Source organism: Halichoerus grypus, chromosome 13, assembly GCF_964656455.1.
Source record: "Halichoerus grypus chromosome 13, mHalGry1.hap1.1, whole genome shotgun sequence".
NCBI classification, from domain to species: domain Eukaryota; kingdom Metazoa; phylum Chordata; class Mammalia; order Carnivora; family Phocidae; genus Halichoerus; species Halichoerus grypus.
The window spans coordinates 71,484,863-71,508,107 of record NC_135724.1 but is presented as its reverse complement, the minus strand read 5'-3'; the positions used below and the strand labels follow the sequence as shown (position 1 = coordinate 71,508,107).

The 23,245-nt window shown below is 41.0% G+C and overlaps 1 protein-coding gene across 8 annotated transcripts in view; it reads left to right on the top strand.

The window, feature by feature from the left end:
- Positions 1-23,245, top strand: part of DEPDC5 (DEP domain containing 5, GATOR1 subcomplex subunit) — a 121,219-nt gene that overhangs the window by 29,551 nt on the left and 68,423 nt on the right. For all 8 annotated transcript variants that reach the window (XM_036074620.2, XM_036074621.2, XM_036074619.2 and 5 more), the window contains exons 13-21: positions 8,680-8,783; positions 9,066-9,140; positions 10,499-10,633; positions 11,460-11,521; positions 11,647-11,720; positions 16,177-16,246; positions 18,347-18,383; positions 19,069-19,189; positions 21,450-21,670. In XM_036074620.2, coding sequence (XP_035930513.1) covers positions 8,680-8,783; positions 9,066-9,140; positions 10,499-10,633; positions 11,460-11,521; positions 11,647-11,720; positions 16,177-16,246; positions 18,347-18,383; positions 19,069-19,189; positions 21,450-21,670 — 899 coding nt within the window. The remainder of the gene's footprint in view (positions 1-8,679; positions 8,784-9,065; positions 9,141-10,498; positions 10,634-11,459; positions 11,522-11,646; positions 11,721-16,176; positions 16,247-18,346; positions 18,384-19,068; positions 19,190-21,449; positions 21,671-23,245) is intronic.

Sequence of the window (23,245 nt, the reverse complement as noted above, 5' to 3'; positions counted from 1 at the left end):
GATTCCAGTAAGTTCAGGAGTCCTGGGGTGGGCCTGAGATTCTGCTTGTCTAGCTAGCTCCTTTGCTTGCATAGGTTGGTCTTTGTATCCCATTTTGAGTAGGAAAGCTGTAGAAGACCCCTTCTGGATTTGTCTTATTGCATCCTTATGGTGGTGTTTATTTATTTTCTGTAAACCAGAGGCTCCAACTGGGGCAATTTTGCTGCTACTTACCAAGGACATTTGGCACTGTCTAGAGATTTTTTTTTTTTAATTGTCAAAATGGTGTGGGGGAGGTAGGATGGGGAGGTTGTACAACTGATACCTACTGCACAGAGGCCAGGGATGCTGCTATGCATCCTACAGTGTGCATAGGACAGCCTGAACCACAAAATTACTTAGCCCAAGATACCAGTTGCTGAGGTTGAGAAGCCCTCTCTAAAGACTTGATTGGATTTAGGTTGGACCTTTTTAGTAAGACTTACCTCCTTGCTGATGCCCTGTACTTCTCATTGCATCAGCACAGGATGTAGATCAGTCCAGTTGTCCTGACAGTGCCACTGAATAAGGGGACACTTTGTGAGATGATAGAAGCATAGCAGATGCAGTTGGATGGGGTTGCTCAATGGCCTGGAGCTGAACACCCTTGATCTTTTAAATCCTCGGATTCTTGGGGAAGTTTATCACGTGACTATTGGCACTTCAGGTGGATGATAGAATAGATCTCAAGGCTTTAGAAAGCCTTTTGCTTTGTAGGTTTTAGATGGATTGTTTTATTCTCGCCTGAGGTACCAATATTTTTTTTTAAAGATTTTATTTATTTATCTGACAGAGAGAGAGAGCACAAGCAGAGGGAGCCTCAGGCAGAGGGAGAGGGAGAAGCAGGCCCCTCGCCGAGCAGAGAGCCCGACTCGGGGCCGATCCCAGGACCCTGGGATCATGAGCCAAGCCGAAGGCAGACGCTCAACCAACTGAGCCACCCAGGTGCCCCCCCAGGATTTTATGTTTAAATAAAAAGCAACTCCTTTTATACGAAGCACATTTCCTCATCTTACTATACTTGTTAAAGCCCTTAGAGACTGCTTCTCCCAAACATACTACTCTGTTATTGGTTCAGTCTTGCTACCTCAGACTATTTCCTTCTGTAACTAAGAGGAGGAACCCTTTGCTAGTTTCCCTTACTACCTCAGACTGGGAAATTAGTGTCTCTGTTTTGCAGAAACACTTTACTATGTGGGTTTGGTTTTTGTCTTGGATGACCAGTCTTCTCCCCTACCCCAACCTGGAGCCTTAAACATATTTCTTTGTAGCTAGTTCCTTCCCAAGTCCCAAGCCAGCACCAAATGCCAATTTGTAGAGTATTTTTCCCCCCTTCTCAACTTTGTCATAGCGTTCCTAAAGAAGAAATCTTTTATAACTGTATATATTTTTTTAAATTGTGATTGTGGATAAGCCCCAAAGAGTGACAGAAGTTATGGAAAGTTTTTCGGCAGTTTTTTGGGCAACCTTTTAAAATTTTACAAAAAGTTTTTAATTATGAGAAAGTTGAAGGAGGAATATAATGAATATTTGTATACTTTTCACCAAATTTACTAATTATTAACATTTAATAGACACATGATTATACTTCATTATCTGTCTCCTAAGAACAAGGACATTGTAAAAGAATGTCAGATTTTGCCAATTGTCCTAATATTCCTTCTTGAGGTGTTTTTCCTGATCCAGATTTCTTTATAGAATCATGTATTGTTTTTAGCTTAGATAATTTTCTGTTTGTTTTTACAATATGTTATTGTGAAAATTTTCAAACACAGAGACAAGTTGAATGAATTGTATAGTGAACACTCGTATACCTACCACCTGGGTTCCATAATTAACATTCACTATACTGTTGACCCTTAAACAACATGGGTTTGAACTGCCTGGGTCCACCTATATGTGGATTTTTTCGGTAGATACAATACAGTACTGTAAAGGTATTTTCCTTTTTTTTTTTTTTAAGATTTATTTATTTATTAGAGAGGTAGAGCACTCGTGCATGCCAGCAGGGGGAATGGCAGAAGGAGAGGGAGGGAGAGAGGGAAAGAATCTCAAGCAGACTCCCTGCTGAGCACAGAGCCGGACTCAGGGCTCTATCCCACAACCCTGAGATCATGACCTGAGCCGAAATCAAGAGTCAGACGCTCAACTGATTGAGCCATCCAGGACCCCCTCCTTATGATTTTCTTAGTAACACTTTCTTTTGTCCAGCTTATTTTACTGTAAGAATATAGTATAAAGTACCTATAACATACAAAATACGTTAATGGACTATTTATGTATCAGTAAGGCTTCTAGTTAACAGTAGGCTGTTTGTTAGTAGTTAAGTTTTTGGGGAGTCAAAACTTAGGCACAGGGCAGGGGCATCAGTGCCTCTAACCCCCATGTTGTTCAAGGGTCAACTCTATTTCCTTTATCACTTATCAGATTACCTTTTTATATCATTTAAGAAATAATGCATCTTTGTTGTAGAAATTTTGAAAAATCTACAGAAGAGCATAAGATAGAAAATAAGAGTGGCTCCACTCTCCCAACTGAGATGGTAATAAGATGGTAATAGTTATCATTTGTATTCTGGACTTACTGTGTATAGGACACTCACTATTCTAAGTACTTTTTAGTATCTTGATTTCATTTAAATATCATAGCATTCCTTGTGATGGTTACTGTTATCCCATTTTACATAGAAACTTGCACACAGAGTTTAAGTAACTTATCCAAAGTCCATGGAAGATTAAGTGATGGAGTATGCACTTGACTCAGAAAGTCTGGTTCAGAGTCTGTGCTTTTGACCACTGTATTCCTCAACCCCATACTGATCATACTTTAATTTATTGGTTGATCTTCTTTTGGGTCCTGTATCCCTGTGGGAATTTCATGAAAATAATGGGCCATTTCTTACCCCAACAAAACCATTTATCCTTTCATGCTGTTAAATTCTTCATACCACTTCAGTGGATTCCTGGAATCTTTTTATTTTACTTTTTTTTAAAGATTTTATTTTTAAGTAATCTCTACATGAAATGTGGGGCTTGAACTCACGACCCTTAGATCAAGAGTTGCATGCTCTTCTGATTGAGCCAGCAGACTCCCCTGATTCCTGGAACCTGAGAACCTCTTTTGGCTTAAGAATATATGAAGTTATTTCTACATAATGAATATGAATGAGTATGAATTCATTTGAGTATAATCATGGACATATTAAAACAGATTGTAGAAAGCATGAATGAGTTACAAATGTAGATTTACCTATGTATAGGACTATATCATTAATATATTAAAAATTTCCTCACATCATTAAAAAGTCAACCCCAACATTTTTTAGATCAAAAGAAGCTTTGATTGTGCTTTTCTTACTTAAAAATAATACAGGGGGCACCTGGGTGGCTCAGTCTTTAAGCGTCTGATTGGCTCAGGTCATGATCCCAGGGTTCTGGGATTGAGCCCTGCATTGGGCTCCCTGCTCAGCGGGAAGCCTGCTTCTCCCTCTCCCACTCCCCTGCTTGTGTTCCCTCTCTTGCTGTGTCTCTCTCTGTCAAATAAATAAAATCTTCAAAAAAAATAATACAGGTTTATTTTAGGAAAATCACAAAATACAGTTAAGTACAGGGTAATACAATAAAAAACACCCTCAATTCTACTCCCGAGATGCAGTCATCATCACTTGGGTGCATCAAACCCTATTCTCTGCTTATAGAGACAAAAAGTAGTTTTCACAGAGATATGGTCAGACTCCCACGCTTTTTTTACATGATGTTTTAAACCAGCATTTTCCACTTACTACATCACAAATGGCGTTCCCTATCAAAAACTCTGTTTCCATAGCATCATTTTTATTGCTATGCAGACATTTCATTTGATTGCTAACTATTATTGAACACTGAAGTGATTTTCAACTTTTCACTATTGTCAAAAGTTCTACCAGTGCATGGTCTTACAGTCTTTAAGCATTACCTTAGTTATAACCTTAGCATAACCTTATAACCTTAGGTATAACCTTATAACTTAGCATAACCTTAAGCATAAACTTAGGATAAGTTCCCAGAAACGGAGTTATTGGGTCAAAGATATTCTAGATCTGTTAAGGCTCTTCATTTGTGTAGCCAAATTGCCTTGCAAAACCATTGAAGTAAAAAAATCCTGTTTTCCCAATAGTCATGTTATTTCTCTGTCCTTGCCAACACTGAATACTATTTTCTTTTTTTTGACTAGTTCCCAGTTAGAGTGGAAGAAAAGTTATCACACTGAGTCTTAATAGTCATTTCTTTTATTACCAAGAGTGAATGTTTTCTCATGCTTATTGGCCTTTGTATTTCTCTTTTGTGAATTGTATATTCATCTTCTTAGCTAATTTTTTCATCTTTTTTGTTTTTTGTCTTATCTCGGGTCTGACTTTGTAATCCAAAGGGAAGTACTTTTAATACTGTGGTATATTTCTCTGGATCTTTTTCTGTTTGGCCCATTTTATTAAGATTTATTTTTTTTATTTTTTAAGTAATCTCTATACCCAATGTGGGACTTAAACCTACAACCCTGGGATCAAGAGTTGCATGCTGTACCAACTGAGCCAGCCAGATGCCCCTGTTTAACCCCTTTAAATTGAATGATTTTTTTAGCTTGCTTTGTTTTTAATAAAATCAAATATACTCGGGTGAGAATAGCATTGTGAACCTTCATATACCCATTACTCATATTAAACGGTTATCAAAGAGGATCATATCATTTTTAATAGCTATATAATATTTTGTTGTAGTCTAAAATTTTATCATAATTTCTTTATTGTTAGATATTTAATCTTTTTCTGATTTTTTAAAAAAGATTTATTTCTTAGAGAGAGAGAGAACAAGCAGGAGGGGTAGAGGGAGAGAGAATCTCAAGCAGACTCCGTGCTGAGCGCAGGGCCCAATGTGGGGCTCGATCTCTTGACCCTGAGATCACGACCTGAGCCGAAACCAGGAGTTGGATGCTTAATCGACTGCGCCACCCAGGCGCCCCAGTCTTTTTCTAATTTTTTTAATTGATGTCTGTCTGCTGTAATAGACAGATACATAGTTATGCATTCCTAAATCTTTCTTGCTTTTTTTTTTAAATTAAGACTTTAATTTTTTTAGAGCAGTTTTGGGTTCCTAGCAAAATTGAGAGAAGGTACAGGGATTTCCCATACACTCTCTCTACCACCACCTACATAATGCCCTTCTCATCATTATCAACATCCTTTACCAGAGTGATGCCTTCGTTACAACTAATGAACCTATACAGATATACCGTAATCACTGAAAATCCATAGTTTATCTTAGGAGTTGCTCTTGGTATTTTACACTCTGTGGGCTTGGACAAATATTTAGTGACATGTCTCCATCATTATAGTATCTTACAGAGTATTTTCACTGCCCTAAAAATCATCAGTGTTCCACTTACTCATCCCTTACCCCAAACCCCTAACCCCTGGCAACCACTGATTTTTTTAGAGTCCGTATAGTTTTCCCTTTTCCAGAAAGTCATGTAGTTGGAATCATACAGTATGTAACCTTTTCAGGTTGGCTTCTTTAGCTTAGGAATATGCATTTAAAGTTCCTTCATGTCTTGTCATGGCTCAATAGCTCGTTTCTTTTTAGCACTCAATAGTATTCTATTGTCTGGATATACAATTTTGTTTATCCATTCATCTGCTGAAGGACATCTTGGTTGCTTTCAAGTTTTGGCAATTATAAATAAGGCTTCTATAAACATCCATGTGTAGTTTTTGGTGTGGACCTAAGTTTTCAACTCCTTTGGGCACATACCAAAGAGTATGATTGCTAGATCATATGATAGGAGTATGTTTAGTATTGTAAGAGACCACCAAACTGTCTTCCAAAGTGGCTGCATTATTTTGCATTCCCACCAGCAATGAATGGAAGTTTCTATTGCTTCACATCCTCACCAACATTTGGTGTTGTCAGTGTTCTGGATTTCGACCATTCTAATAGATATATAGTGGTCCCTTATTGTTGTTTTAATTTGCATTTCCCCATATGATGTGATGTGGAGCATCTTTTCATATGCTTATTTGCCATGTGTGTATCTTCTTTGGTGAGGTGTCTGTTTAGGTGTTCTGCCCATTTTTAAATTGGGTTGTTTGTTTTCTTATTGTTGAGTTTTAAGGGTTCTTTGTGTATTTTGGATGACAGTCCTTTATCAAATGTGTCTTTTGCCAACGTTTTCTTCTAGTCTGTGGCTTGTCTTCTCATTCTCTTGACATTGTCTTTTCCAGAGCAGAAGTTTTTAAATTTCAATAAGGTCTAGCTTATCAATTTTTTTCTTTCATGGATGTGGCTTTGGTGTTGAATCTAAAAAGTTATCATCCTACCCAGGGTCATCTAGGTTTTGTGCTATGTTATTTTTTAGGAGTTTTATAGTTTTTCATTTTATATTTAGGTCTATGATCTATTTTGAGTTGGTTTTTAAAATTTTTTTCTGCCAAAACCCAGGATCGAACCATATTTTTTAGTTAATTTTTATGAAGAGTGTAAAGTCTGTGTCTAGCTTCTTTTTTTTTTTTTTTTTGCCTGTGGATGTCCAGTTGTTCCGGCACCATTTGTTGAAAAGAATATCTTTGTTCCATTGTGTTATCTTTGCTTCTTTGTCAAAGATCTGTTGATGTATTTTGGGGATTCTATTTCTGGGTCCTCTATTCTGTTCCATTAATCTATTTGTCTACACTTCCACCAATGCCACACTGTCTTGATTACTGTAGCTTCTTGAAGTTGGATGATCTTAGTCCTCCAGCTTTGTTCTTCTCCTTCAATATTGGGTTGGCTATTCTGGATCCTGTGTGTTTCTTTTCTTTTCTTTTTAAGATTTATTTATTTATTTTAGAGAGAGGGAGAGAGGGGGGTGGGGGCGGTAAGGGCATGGGAAGAGGGAGAGAGAGTCTTAAGCAGACTCAGCGATGAGACTACCTGAGCTGAAACCAAGAGTCAGACACTTAACTGACTCTGCTACCCAGGCGCCCCCCTGTGTGTGTGTGTGTTTCTTTCTTTCTTTCTTTCTTAAAAAGATTTTATTTATTTACTTGAGAGAGAGAGAGAGAGAGAGAGATCAAAAGAACATGTGCAGGGGCGGGGGAGAGGGAGAAGCAGCGCCCCCCACTGTGTATTTCTTTAGGATATGTTCCTAGCATTAACATTACTAGATTAATGCAAATGTGTATTTTTTCATTTACATTTAAATTTTATTTTTTGTAATACATTCACATGGTTCAAAAATTGTAAGGTTCAGAAGGTCTACAGTAAACAGATTCCCACCCATCCCTTCTTTTTTTTTTTTAAAGATTTTATTTATTTATTTGACAGAGAGAGAGACAGTGAGAGAGGGAACACAAGCAGGGGGAGTGGGAGAGGCAGAAGCAGGCTTCCTGCGGAGCAGGGGGCCCGATGCGGGGCTCGATCCCAGGACCCTGGGATCATGACCTGAGCCGAAGGCAGACGCTTAACGACTGAGCCACCCAGGCGCCCCCCTTCTTTTTTTTTTTAAGATTTTATTTTTAAGGGGCACCTGGGTGGCTCAGTCCGTTAAGCCTCTGCCTTCAGCTCAGGTCATGATCTCAGTGTCCTGGGATTGAGCCCTTTGTCTTCTCTGCTCAGCAGGGAGCCTGCTTATCCCTCTCCCCTGCCCCTGCTCAAGCTCCCTCTCTCTGTCAAATAAATAAATTTATTTTATTATATTATATTTATAAATTTATATATACAATATATAAGTATATTGTATATAATATATAAATATAATATAATAAATATATATATTTATATAAATAAATATAAATATATATAAATTTATATATAAAGTAAATATATGATATATATTTATTATGATAAATAAACTTATTTGACAGAGAGAGACAAAGCGAGAGAGGGAACACAAGCAGGGGGAGTGGGAGAGGGAGAAGCAGGCTTCCTGCTGAGCAGGGAGCCTGATGCGGGGCTCAATCCCAGAACTCTGGGATCATGACCTGAGCCGAAGGCAGACGCTTGCTTAATGACCGAGCCGCCGAGGCACCCCAATAAATAAAATCTTAAAAATTTTTTTTTATTTTTAAGTAATCTCCACACTCAAAGTGGGGCTCCAATTTACAACCCTGAGCCAGCCAGGTGCCCCATTTTTATTTTTATTTGTTTTTAAAGATTTTATTTTTAAGTAATCTCTATACCCAACATGAGGCTCAAACTGACAACCCTAGATCAAGAGTCTCATGCTCCACTGAGTGAGCCCGCAAGGCTCCCCCACAACCCATCCCTATCTACTAATCTAGTTCCCTGACCTAGACGTGTTTATTGGATATGTATGTAAAACATACATATAGATGTTTTCTTTTAGGCTTTTTATATACCACCTAATTGTAATTCAGTGTGTGAAAATTTCATATTCCTACTCAATGCTAGGCATTAATATAATCTCAAGGCAATTTTTAAATATTTTATTTTTGTTTTCAGTCTTTGTGACTATTGATGTGATTAGTTTTCTTTGTTAATGTTTATTATGTGCATTTGACTTTAATACTTATTATTACATGGTAAGTTACCCTAACCTTGGGAATCCCATCTTCTCCTTTCCTCCGAAACCGTGTGAGGGGCCTGATGTATGTAATAGCTGTTCAGTATTTTATGACAATATTCCTTTCAGAGTGGTGGTGCAGAATGAGAGGAGAGAAGAGTGGACCTCACTCCTTGTGACCATTAAAAAACTCTTCATCCAGTATCCAGTGTTGGTGCGACTGGAACAGGCAGGTACTGCATTCATATGGTAGGAGGTGTGGCAGGGAAAGGAGGTGTAGGATGGGAGCTAGGAGATGAAGGGGTTCATGCTTGCTTCCCTCCCAGTGCTGGGCCTAGTTTCTGCTTCTGGTCAGGTTCCTATTTCCAGTTGGGTCCAGTTGTTCTTTAGGTATGCAGTAAGTTCAATAATGTCCCTACTACAGTGTGGCGGGCCCTATGGAGCCACTTTCCACTTGTTCTTTTAGAGTTCATCTTACATGGGATACTTTTCCTCTCTTATGTCTTTTGCTTCAGAGGGTTTTCCTCAAGGAGACAATTCTACCTCAGCACAAGGAAACTACTTAGAGGCCATCAATCTGTCATTCAATGGTGAGTGAGGATACTAGCCATGGTGAGCTGGCATCTTGTTTACCACATGGCTATGAACTTCTTTTTACTAATGTCCAAAGACCCAAACCAGTTGATAATCTCCCCACCTACCTACCCCAAAGATTAATTGAAAGCAGTAACTTCTGATTGGATGGTTTTAAGGGCCAACATTTAGCTTTTGGGTCTACTTTTGGGAATTAACTTGCTGTTCTCATCTGCTTCTCATGGTAACCTGAGAATAAAGAGCTAGAAAGAACCTTCCTTGGGCTGTTTTACTAAAACTGTGTTCTTGCTATTTTCTACTCCATCCCTCAATTGCTTCTAGGTAATTTTTTTTAATTACAAAAAGAACTCATTGTTCCTAGAATTCTAATAATCAGAGGTATATCAAGTAAAAATGAAGGTCTCCCCCCTCCCTCTACTGTCATTTCCCTTCCAAGAGGGAACCTTGTTAACAGCGTGGTGTGATTTCTTCCAAAGGTTTGTTCCTGCATTTATATGTTAGCTGATAATGCTTTGTTTGCAAATAACAGAAACGTACTGAATTGGTGTACACAAAAAGGGAAATTTACTCTCAGGATATAGGGACCTGGTGGGGCTACCAGGAAAGGCTTGAACATCATGCAGAAGAAGGTGGGGACCAAGGTGGCTCCAGGAACTGCAAAAGCAGGCATTCCTAGAACAGTGTTCAGCTCCCAGCTCTGCTGTCAGCTCTCTCCTCTCTGTTCAGAATTCTGTGTTCCCAGCAGGGCCTGATCAGCCCAGCTTTGGTTAGGCATCCATTGGCACTGGCCAGCGGTGGAAGTGATGATGTGTGGTCACTTCACTGTGCATATAACCTGCCCATGTGTCTACACCCAGGTGCCGGGGATTCTAAAGCACAGGGTGTTGTATTAGTGAATCTTTTTGTCATATTGGAATATCTTTGGTTTTCTAAAATCAGGATTGTATAGGACAGAAATAAAAATTAACTTGCCAGATTTACAAAGTCCACTCTTTTAAATATTGTCTTAAATTAATATTTGATTTTTGTGAATTTCAATACAGACTCATTTATGGATTGTTTAAATTTAAACGACATGAAACTTGAGCATTTAATGCTGCTCAAGGCAAATATTAGGCATCAATGAGGGGGTGTTAGTAAAGGCAACAGTGACATAGTCTTGTGTTCAAGCAGTTCTTAATGTAGATGGGGAGAGACAGATGTGCACACGACTAACTAGAATTCAGGTCAGAATGTGTCTGTTGCTGCAATAGAAACATGGACAAAATACTCCGAGGGCACAGAGAGGCTCGCCAGTGGCTGGTTTCTAAAAAGCTGTAACCTCTTCATTTGAGAACTTTTGCTTTCTTTCAAGTATTTGACAAGCACTACATCAACCGCAACTTTGACCGGACTGGGCAGATGTCTGTGGTGATCACGCCTGGGGTAGGTGTGTTTGAAGTGGACCGTCTACTCATGATCTTGACCAAGCAGCGGATGATAGATAACGGTAATGCTCCCTGGTTTGTGCTGTCTCCGAGTGTTTATAGCCTGACTTACCCTTAGAACTCTGAGCTCTCCCTGGCTAGAGATCCTGGAGATGTGAATAATGTTAGGGGACAAAAAAAGTTCCATGGTCAAATTGGTTTGGGAAATGCTGGGTCATACACAGTTTAGGCAGATTCTCTAATTGCAGGTTTTAATGTGTTAGTGTATCATGTCTATCGCTAATGGTACTCAGAGTTTCACAAACATATATGACACTGGAGAACTCTTTTTGGGGGGATTGTTTCAAGTAACCAGTGTGCCATCAGTCTGCCTTGGGGAGGACCGTCAGCTCTTCGGATCCAGTCCTCCCTCCATGATGTGCCATGCTTCCCCACCTTGTACCCCTGGCCTCATTAAATTTGTGCTTCAACAACAAGATGGAGGTGGACTGTAAATCCTGATTGTCCATAAAGAAGCTCCATTAAATGATATGGATTGTTTTGCTTTTTTCCTGAAATAACAAGGTTCCTTTTCCTTTCTGGCCTCGAAACTTTAGTCACGGAGGCCTGGGTTGTCTTTTTGACAAATCATCATCTACAAAGCGGTCAAAGGCTAATTGTCAAGCATTCAGTAATTGCAGGCTGTGATGGGACCTGGTAAAGTGGAAAGAGACAAAATGCCTCTATTTACTTCTTTGCTATGTAGGCAAATGAGGTTATAAATCATAGGATGGGAAGTCGGCTTTGCCTCATACCCTGACCCAGTTTAATAGTACTGTTAATAGATTGGGACACTTATCTCTACTTCTTTTCACCCCCACCCCAAACTCTTTTTGTCTTTTTTTTTAGGAATTGGTGTGGACTTGGTGTGCATGGGGGAGCAACCATTACATGCTGTCCCGTTGTTCAAGGTGATTCGATTTTGGATTGCTTCCTAAAGGCCAGTTCCTAGTACTAGGGTGATCTTGAGAATACTTCAGAACAGGAAAGTTCCTTGTTTTCTAGCTGATCTGTGCACTGGCTTTTTCCCTTCTAGCTGCATAATCGAAGTGCACCTTGTGATTCTCGTCTGGGTGATGACTATAATATTCCTCACTGGATAAACCACAGGTGGGTGTGACCTTGATTCGTGGTAGGTGATACGGGTTTTGAATAACTTCCTTGCCATTTTCTCTTCACATCTGTTAAGTTCTTACGATAAAACTTTTTTGTTAAGAAAATGCGGAAACCAAAGTTCCAACATCTGCTTAGAGCTTCTGTACATGCAAAGCAGTGGCAGTAACGTAAGAACAGTCTAGGGTGAAAAAAATAAAGGCAAATTTGAAGGACTTATTTCTATTATTAGCCCCAGCTCCTACGATTCCCAGCTCCCACAGATCATAGCAGATGAACATTATGCCTGGCATTCTGTTTGTAGAAAAATCCCCATGCCTCTTCTTCACATGGGACAAGGCCTCAGTGTTTCTGCTGATTGAGGCTCATGCCTCTGTGTGGAGTGTCTTATGACTCTGTCATTGCCACTGCCTTGTCCCATCCTCATCTTTTTGAATAACTGCAACCATCTTTTTATTTTTTTTTTAAAGATTTTATTTATTTATTTGACAGAGAGAGAGAGCACAAGCAGGGGGAGCGGGAGAGGGAGAAGCAGGCTCCCCACTGAGCAGGGCGCCCGATGCGGGGCTCGATCCCAGGACCCTGGGATCATGACCTGAGCCAAAGGCAGACGCTCAACAGACTGAGCCACCCAGGCGCCCTGAATAACTGCAATAATCTTAATAGTGTGTCTATTTCTGATCTCTCTCCTTCAGTCCATCCTTTAGATCAGGGTTTCTCAACCTCGACACTACTGACATTTTGGGCCAGATCATCTTTGTTGTGGGGGGGCTGCCCTGTGCATTGTAGGATGTTGAGCAGCATTCCCGACCTCCAACCACCAGATGCCAACAGGACCCAGCCCCAGGGTGACGACCAAAATGTCTGCAAGAACCGTGGTTAAGTGAATTTTCCTATCAAAAAACCTGGAGAGAGTTAAACTGTTTCTTTGAAATTTTCTGGTAGAGCTCATAACCTCCTGGAAACTAACTGTGAGAACTAGATAACCTCAAACCTGCCAAAAGTGAAAAGCCTTGGGCTATTACTTCTTTTTAATGTTTTATGATTTTTAAAAATGCCTGCAGGCTTATGGAAAATGCAATTGAAACCATTGGAAACTGGGGAGGGAAATCATTTAGACTAAAAAACAACAAAATAAAAAAAATCAAATGTCTGCTGCATTGCCACATGCCTCCTGGGTGGCAGAATGCCCCCTTGTTCCCCACTCCCACCCCCCATTGAGAATCAGTTCTTTGGACCAGTGGTTTCCTTCTTTCCTTTCTAATTTTTTTTCTTAAGCACCAGGCACCCCCTCCTCCTCTTTTTTTTTTTTAAGTAAAAGTCTTACTTGCAACCAAATATAAGATACTGAAAAAGTACTCCGTGTCCTAATGTAGTAGGCCTGGATGTCGCACCAGGGAACCCCAGGGGTCTGGGGACCAGCATCTGTCAATCGCTGCTCTACCTGGTTGCCAAAGTCATTTCATGAAAACTAAGTCCTGTTGCTCTTTTTCTCTGATTCCTCACACCGACCTGATGAAGACTAAAGTGTTTGACATCCGAGGCCTTCTCTCCCACCTCTTGCTGTCTTTTATCCTGCATAGCAGATGCACACTTCTCCCACTTCTGGGCCTTTCCACCTAGAGAGCCTCTCCACCTGCCCTCTTCCTCGCAAATGCCTATTTATCCTCTAAAACCCGGCCCCAAGATCTCTCTTCTGTGAGTTCTTCCTGTGCTATCCTGGAGAGCCAATAGCCACTTCCTCTTTAGTGCTTCTAGAGCATTCTGCCCTTCTCTGGATTTCTGTTTTAAGCTGGCACTCCACGAGGGGCAGAAGACTGCTTGGCTGTGCCCCAAGCTAAACAGAACCTTTAATTCTGTCTTCTGTTTAGTTGCAAATCTTTGCTGGAGACCAGCCTGAAAATTCATCACAAATGTTGATTCCGGCCTTGTAGTTTTTCCTTTACCTTTGTTATGGGCCTTGTTGCCCTTGTATGGTAGTTGCTCCCAGTCAGCTGTAATCATTCATAGGCGAAGAATCAAGAAGGAATAGTGGTTTGGCCAGCTGTGTAAGGATGGTCTGGTCACCCAGTAATTACCCTGTTCTGAGTATGCCTCTTCTTTCTCAGCCCAGTGAGAGACTCTCTGGCTGGTCATACACGTGATTCTGTTACGTACATGTATGTGTAACTGTTCAGTGATGCTCAGTTTTGTATGTTGTCATTGCATTGCTTGACGAGGTCACTTTAAGAAAAAGTGCCTGCTTCCCAAGAAGATGCCTTCAGAATCTTCCTCGTCTTGTGTTTATGTTACTGCCATTTTAAAAACTTGGTTCAAGTAAAATAGTATTTTGAACTTTTTTGTTTTTTCACTTATTCCAGAGAGCAATGTATCTTCTTTTTTGTCAGCCCTCTAATTAGTTTTGGCTTTGTAATCTTTGAATAGACATTCAGATTCTTTTGCCCATAAGAAAACAGCTACTGTTTAATTATACACCATATTTCATGGTTTTATGTTTAGTTTAGGAAATGATTAAAGGACAGAGTAGCTATAGCACCCAAAAATATATGAATTTAAACACTGTAGTTTCCTCAAATTTTAATTAATAATAACTTGAAGGTTTCCTGATTCATCACTTTATTTTTCATGCCAAATTGGCTCTCTGATGCCATTTAAGATGGACAATAGATTCACACAGGTGGGGCTTCAGAATCTGAGAGCTGGGATGGCCCGAGGCCTGCTTTTCACTTCTCACTGTGAGCCTTGTTTGCTTAAGCCAGGCAGGGACAGGAGCAAAGAGAGCTCATGGCCTGAGATGCACGGCTGCTCATAGAGGCCATTGTTCTCATCCTGTCCACGAGCCTCTTCAGAAGTGTCCCACAAGGCCAGAGAGCTTACCTGAAGCATAATCAAATTGTCTTCAGTGAAAAATTATCACTCTCAAAGTATTGTTGGTTAGTAATGAAAATTGATCCAAAAAGTAAATTAATAGCAGATATATGAGTTATAAAACTGGGATATCACAGACTATCCCTGGAGTCTGTTTTAGAGATCATAGAGACCCTCCAATCACACTGTATAGGAGAGGAACCCGAGTTCCAGAGAGGTAAAGTGGCTTGCAAGGGTTGAACAGCAAGTTCATGGCAAAGCTGAAGCTATTGGTTTAACCATTTGAAATTGTGATAGTAGACTGGTTTTGACCTTCAAATACAGCAACTTCATGTGGATAAATCTAATAGAAACCCATTCTTCTGGCTCATATCACTTTTCCACGCAAATCTTTTTATTTATTTATATTTTTTTCAAATTTTTATTCAAATTCTAGTTAACATATAGTGTAATACTGGTTTCAGGAATAGAATTTAGTGATTCATCACTTCCACTCAGATCTTTGGTCATTAATATCTGGAAAGAGAGCAGCATCCTCTACCCAGTACTTTCCTTGGTACCACTTGAGGGGGCCAAGTGCCAGGGGCTGGTTAGACTCCAGGTCTGACTGCAGTTAGTATTCGTATGTTCTTGTGCACATAAAGTGTTAGTTAGTTACTGGGATTGCCCTACAGTCCACTGGTTATCTATTGATACTGCCTTTTTTTTTTTTTTTGCCTATGATCAGAGTTATGATGGAAGGTGGGGATTGGTTAGTATTCAAAACATCTTTCCCATAAGTTAATTATAGATCAAAGAGAACAGAGAGACATGCCTGAGAAATGGAAAAAGCTGTACAGCCTCTATTTACTCATTCATTCAGTATACCCAGGGCCAGCTTGGGTCCCCCAGTTTTCTTTTGTGCCTGACATGACTGCATTAAGGTATAATTTTCAGAGGGGTAGGAATTTGATGGTTTGTGCCTTCTCTTCTCTTCTCTTCTCTTCTCTTCTCTTCTCTTCTCTTCTCTTCTCTTCTCTTCTCTTCTCTTCTCCTCCTCTTCTCTTCTCTTCTCTTCAAGTAGGCTCCATGGCCAGGGTGGAGCCCAGTGCAGGGCTTGAACTCACAACCCTGAGATCAAGACCTGAGCTAAGATCAAGAGTCAGATGCTCAACGGACTGAGCCACCCCTGTGGCATATTTTCTTGAGACCACTTTTTTCTTTCCTTACCTGAGTTATTCTTGCTTATGAAATGCCATTCAACCCATGAGTGATAAGGACCACCCTTGGGCCCAGCATCATTGCTGAGTATCAAGATGCAAAAGTATCATGGTATAAATAGATTTAATCCCTGTCACAAGGAGGAGAGTCTTGTCCAGTTAAGAATCAGGCCTAGCGTGAAGTAGTTTATGGAGAATAAAGAACAGTAATTAAAACCATATGTTTAATGTTTATAGTAACTACAGAACAAGTTAGAATTGGGGGAATCAGTGAAGCCTGAGACATAGGCAGTCACGAGAGAGCTAATCCACGGCTGGGGTTTTAACTGTGTCTTGAAGTTTAAAATGAAAGGGGCTTAGATTAATGACCCTTTTTTCTTTCACAGTTTCTATACGTCCAAAAGCCAGCTCTTTTGTAACAGTTTCACCCCGCGAATAAAACTGGCAGGAAAGAAGGTAGGTGTCACCAACTTGCAGAGCCTTCAGGGACTGTCACTCATGTTTATTTTGGTCCCGAGATAAGTCCTTCTCCCCTCATGGTCATTAATAAGTTTAAGATATTTGTCTTAGAACTTTATGATTTTCCACATTAAATACATCAATAACAAGGCATACCCTCAGACTGTAAGAAATATCTTTGGGAAGAGTATGACAATTATTTGTAGTTCCTTAATAATGAAAGAATTATTCTTGTTATGATGTCACTGGTTTATTCAGACACTGGGACCTCTCAGGTACCTTTGGGGACAAAGACGTGGGCATGCATTGCAGCAAAGGGGAATATGATGAAAAGATCAAATCTTAGCAGTAAAGAAATTCAAACAGGAATTGGATTATCTCACCAAATGGGTTTATTTTACTTTATTTTTAAAAGATTTTATTTTTAGGTAATTGCTACACCCAACGTGGGGCTTGAACTTACAACCCTGAGGTCAAGAGTCGCATGCTGTACGGACTGAGCCAGCCATGTGCCCCTGCTTACCAAATAGGCTTAAAACAAAATAATTATACCAAGTCCTGGAAAAAGTGGTGAAATTGGTGCTCGAGTACCTGGTTGGTGTACCACATACTTATGAAAGGCAGTTCAACCGTGTGTATCAAGAGCAGTGCAAATGTTCATGCCATTCGATCAGATAATTCCATTTTTGGCCATGTGGTCTAAGGAAATAACTGAGGATATTGAATGCGAATAAGGTCTTTGTCCTGTATTATTTATAATAGTGAGAAGTTGAAAATAATAGGGAAATGACTAAATAAACCATGAGGTACCCACTTGATGGAATATATTCACAGCCAATAAAAATGCCCGTTTTAAGAACCTTCAAGGGTGTGTTTGATGTAAGATGAAGAGAAAAGCAGAGTGTTAGGTATACAGGTGGCATACCAGGGTGCTCTCACCCACCTGCCCGTTTCTAGCAGAGCTGAACTCTGAAAGCTGTCCCATTGTGGCTGTGTTAGTGGTATCAGGGCCATTTCTTCCTTTTTGGGGGTAATGGGGAGTTAATGTTACTTGTCTAATAAGGAGAATGTTAATTTGGAGGACTGTGAGGACTCCTCCTGAAATAGACTATGTCAAGTAGTGAAGTGCTGGGAGAAAGGGACTCTGCCCAGAAAGGGCACCTCCTGCCCTCTCATCACAGCCTTTTATGCCTTTATCACAACCCTTCTGGGCAAAGTGGAACACAGAGGAACTTCTCTGCAACATGATCATTTTGTCTTTTTTTTTTTTTTTAAGATTTATGTATTTATTTGAGAGCGCACACACGTGTGTGAGCAGGGGAGGAGGGGCAGAGGCAGAGAGAATCTCCAGCAGACTCCCTGCCAAGTGTGGAGCCTGATGTGGAGTTTGATCTTATGACCCTGAGATCATGACCTGAGCTGAAATCAAGAGGTGGATGCCTAACCGACTGAGCCACCCAGGCGCCCCTGCAACATGATCATTTTAAAGAAGAAAGAATGAGTATTGTTATGAAAGTTTAAAGGGTCCTGAAAAAGATTTATTTGGGAAAAAAAAAAAAGCAGCTTTTTCCATTTTCTCTCTGCCTCTGTACGCCATTTCAGCAAATTGGGTGATCCACTGAGTGCTGAGCTCTTGTAGGTGTAGGCAGACTGGTGAGAGTACCATGGCGAAGGGGGAAGCGTGCATGCGGGGCTTGGGGTCAGGTAGAAGCTAGCCACGGTAGGACACACACGCCAGTGGACTGACCAAGAGCATGAGGGGCTGGGCTTGGATTCTGGCTCTGCCACCTGCTGACAGTGTAACTTTGAGCAAGTCCCCTTTTCTCTCTAGAATTGAATATCCTCGCCTGTAAGGTGGGGTGTAATGCCCCCATTGGATAGAGTTTTGAGGGTGAGCAAGGTGTGCGGTGGGCCTGATAGGGCCTGACACTGAGGTGGGTGGGCCTCAAGTGTTCCCTCCTGCCTTTGCATCAGTTACAGTGAGGGGTAAGGCATGGTCCCTTCCCTGGAGAGCAATATGTAGGTACATATTGTGCCTTTTGAGAAGTTCTATTCTGGCAGAGGAGGGAGTGATTAATTATCTATTTAATTTTACAGCCTGCCTCTGAGAAAGCAAAAAATGGCCGTGATACATGTGAGTATTTTTGAGACCTCCTTTCATCCCTTTTAGAAAGAGTCGCTAAGCCATAGCAACAAGATTATGTGAGGTCATATAAACAGTTCATAGCCAAGTTGGGAGACTTGAGTTCCCTTTGGAAGGTCCCTTAACCACTTTGTATATTTTGTCCCGTCAACTGCAAAATTAATGGTGACAAACCTTGTTTTTCTTTTCCATAGGTCGGTTATAGGGATTGGGTAGAAAATTTTAAAGTACTAACCGCACTGCATATTAAGATGATCTTTTTTAAGTGGGATCACAGAAGAATGAAATACCACCAAAATCTTCCCTTTATTTAGTGTTATACTATTTTTAAAAGATGTTTTATTTATTTATTTTAAGAGACAGAGAGAGACTCTAAAGTGGACTCTACACTGAGTGCGAAGCCCGATGCAGGGCTTGATCTCACGACTGTGAGATCATGACGTGAGCCAAAATCAAGAGTTGGATGCTTAACTGACTGAGCCACCCAGGTGCCCTAGTGCTAATGTCATTTTTTATGTCACTTTGACATGTAAGTCATTTAATTTCAGCAACCCCCACTTTTCTCAGGGGGACATGATGGTGATCATCTGTGCCTTGCAGATTTTGATGAAGGCCCTCTGAAGGCATCTGGTTGAAATGTGTTTTAATGACAATTCGTGTGATTTATGCATTTCAGCTCTTGGGACTCCAAAAGAATCTGAGAACGCCCTTCCCATCCAAGTAGATTATGATGCCTACGACGCCCAAGTGTTCAGGCTGCCAGGCCCGTCCCGGGCTCAGCGCCTCGCCACCTGCAGGTTTTTTGCCAGATTCACTTTGGGGTGTATACAAAAATTGCTTGGGAAAACCTGAGGGCCTGTAGGGACCTTCATGAGAGCAACCCTGAAAATGTTTAAAATTAAAATTAGCCAATGGAAGCTATCCCATGTAGATCATTGGGGATTCTGTTTCCAGGTTCTCTGGCCCACCCATTTTGTTAGCTATATTTGTCGGAAGTATTTTCCCCAAATAAAGAGAGTGTTCCTCTGCTTTTTCTAACCAAGAGAAATAATTCACAGATTCTAGAATCTTCTTCTCACTGGGCTGCCAATCTTTTGGGTTTTTTATTCCCAGAAGGCAAGAGACCTTTCTTTAATTGCCTTTTAAATTTGCTCCATGGTATTTGGTCATATGATAGTCTTTAACTGTGATGTAGTTAGATTTACCAGTATATTCATTTCTGAGTATTATGTAAAAAAATACCATCCCTATCCCAGGGCTTCCCCCCACCCCCCACCAGTGGACCAAATACCATGAGTCCATTTTCCAGATTTCTTATATATGCAAGTTTATTTAAGCACAATGATTGGAAGAATATGCATCCCTTCACATTGATAAATGAGCTTATAGTGGCCATATGATTGTCTCCTGTCCTTTTTCCTCATCTCATCCTAAGACGAAAACATTTAGAGCTCAGACAAAACATTTCCTAAATGTTGAGAACATTTAGTGCCGTTAACTACAGCTCTCCCACACATAGATGCTGCTTAGGGGCTCGGTAGTGCTTTCCTTTGGAGTATTTTTTTTTTTTTTTTTTTGAGATTTTTATGTTTTTGACAGAGAGAGACACAGCAAGAGAGGGAACACAAGCAGGGGGAATGGGAGAAGCAGGCTTCCCACCGAGCAGGGAGCCTGAAGCGGGGCTCGATCCCAGGACCCTGGGATCATGACCTGAGATGAAGGCAGACGCTTAATGACTGAGCCACCCAGGCACCCCTCCTTTGGAGTATTTAAGAATGCTTTCATGGTCCAAGATCCTTGGTTTTCTTTTTTCTAATCAAAGTTGGCAAGACCTGGTATTTCAGAGTCTTGGGTTATGTGTTCCCTGAGGGAGCAGACCATGTTTTAATTGGTGCTCTGTCCCCTGTGCAGGACTGCGCATACACTGGTGTCCAAATATTTACTGTTGCAATAGTGTACATATGGTCAGCCCAGGGGATCTGTGTTCAGGCTGTTTAAGCTCTGACTTAAGACAAAATCTTTCCAGGTGGAAAGAGAACAGCTCTGATGCCAGAGGGAAAGCCCTATCTATAGGTGCTAACTTTTCCATTCTGAATTTTTGTCTCCCCATTGGGCTTCTCCCCTTTTGATCCTTCCTCCTACTGCTTCCAGAGTTTTCCCCCTTAGGGAGTTTTATGTTTTAATAAGGGTATACTGTTTTTTAAACCTTTATTAAGGAAATGTTTGAACATGCTCAAATAGAGTAGTATAATGAAGAGTGATCAGTGTCTTGTCAGACTCATTTCATTACTTTCCCCACATTTTACATTTTGCTTGAGTATTCTAAAACAAAACCTTTTTTTAAACCTGTAAATACCATAGTGTATGTCTCTAACAGATAAGAATAAATAATCACAAGTACCAGAATTAACACTAATTCTTTAATATCTTCTAATAGCCAGTCTATATTCAGATTTCCCAATTGTCTCAAAAATGTGTTTTTACAGTTGGTTGGTTTGAATTGGGATCTAAAGAAGATGCAGACATTGCATTTGATTGGAATGTCTTTTTTCTGTAACCGTAGATTGTGTTGCTTTCTTCATTTGGCTGATTGTTGTGTTATAATGTTTAACTTGTCCTCTTTTCTCTGGATTTCCTATAAATTAGCAATTACCTTCAGAGGCTTGATTAGATTTAGGCTCAGTTTTTCGTGCAGGAAGACTCTTGAGGTGTCACTGTGTACTTTCTCTTGCATCATATCATATCCTGCTTAGTTGCCCCGTTTTCAGTGATATGAGATGGATCGGTGGGGATCAACTAGGGTTGGACTGGAGCAGTCACGGCTTTATAGCTATGACCCCAGGACTTGGGCCATTTGAAAATGGTCAGTTCTTATACAACGTCTCAAGCTGGTCAAGCAAGAATACCTCCTACATTATTTCCCAGTCATAGATCACATTGGGGATTTTTGCTATTGGTTTCCCAAGTAGCTTGGGCTGGCAATAGGTTTGGGTGCTTTAGTTCTAGGTGGGGCAGCATCACTTGCTTGTTGGTAACTCATCGTCTCTCACCTGTCAGGTCTGTGCGAGAGCGGGAGAGTCACAATCGAAAGAGCGCCAGCTCCTGTGACGTCTCATCCAGCCCTTCCCTGCCCAGCCGCGCATTGCCCACCGAGGAAGTGAGGAGCCAGGCTTCTGACGACAGCTCCCTGGGCAGGAGCGCCAACATCCTGATGATCCCACACCCCCACCTGCACCAGTATGAAGTCAGCAGCTCCTTGGGCTACACCAGCACTCGAGGTCAGAGAGCTGAAGCACGGGCACAGCTGGGGACAGATGGGGACAGCTCCCTTCCTGTAGCAGGGGATGGCGGGGGATGGGATGTGACCAGGTGTGGGGTGTAACTCCCACATCTTAATTATTTCCATGCCAGTGCAATGAGTTTAAGTCACCTGAGCTGTATGTATGTGCCTCTAACACCTTTTCCCCCTTCACTGTAACTATACCGTTCCTTATGTTAATGTAGAGCTTTTCTTAGGCCTCGAGTCAAAGGTGTTTGCTTATTTCCTTTTTTAAAAATTTAAAAAAATTTTTTTATTTTTTTAAAGATTTTATTTACTTGAGAGAGAACGAGAGAGAGAGAGAGAGAGAAAGAGAGAGTGCACAGAGACAGAGGGAGAAGCAGACTCACTGCTGAGGAGGGAGGCCAACATGGGGCTCAATCCCAGGACCCTGAGATCATGACCTGAGCTGAAGGCAGATGCCTAACTGACTGAGCCACCCAGGCGCCCTGTTTACTTATCACTGCCATTTGTGCCATCCTTAAAACAGCCTTGGCCCCATAGTCCGCTTTAAGATTTCTCCTCGCAGTTACCTGCTAACCTGGCTTGCACTAAGGAGCACAGGTGCTGCTTTCTCTGTATCTTATCCTGCCATCCAACAGCACCTGCAGCTGGAGTCTACAGGCCCCTCCTGACTTTTAAAAAAATTTTTTATTTTGAGGGCACCTGGGTGGCTCAGATGGTTAAGTGTCTGCCTTCGGCTCAGGTCATGATCCCAGGGTCCTGGGATTGAGTCCCGCATCGGGCTCCCTGCTCAGCGGGGAGCCTGCTTCTCTCTCTCTCTGCCTCTCTCTCTCTCTCTGTCTCTTATGAATAAATAAATAAAATCTTTAAAAAAAAATAAAAAACTTTTTATTTTGAGATAATTATGGATTCATGGAAAATTGCAAATTACACATGCCCCCTCCCCTCCCCCCTCCCCCAGGGACCTCCTATGTACCTTTCGTTCATTTTCCCCCATGGCAACATGTTGTGTAACTATAGACAACATCAAACCCAGGAAACTGACATTGATACAAGCCACAGAGCTTATTCAGATTTCACCAGCTTAACATGTGCTCATTTGTGCATGTGTATTTCTATGCCGTTTGTTTGTTTGTTTTCTAAGTAAACACCATGCCCAACATGGGTCTTGAACTCATGACTCTGAGGTCAAGAGTCATATGCTCTACCAACTGAGCCAGCCAGGTGCCCCCTATGCGGTTTTTACTATATGTGTAGCTTTATTTATTTATGATTATCATCATAATTAAGATACCAAACTATTCCATCACTGCAAGGCTCTTTGTGCTACCCCTTTATAGCCATACACTCTCACTAATCATTCTCTTTCTCTATAATTTTAATTTCAAGGATGTTCTATAAATGGAAGCATAGCCCTTCTGACTTTTGATCACTGACTTAGGAATGTTGTATACACACAGCTGACCCCTTTTGCCCTCCTGGAAGGATTGCCGAAGGGTGAGGAGTGTTTTCTATGCCCCAGGACGTTGAAGAGGAAGGCATCAGCTCCAGCACCATATACACTGTGCCA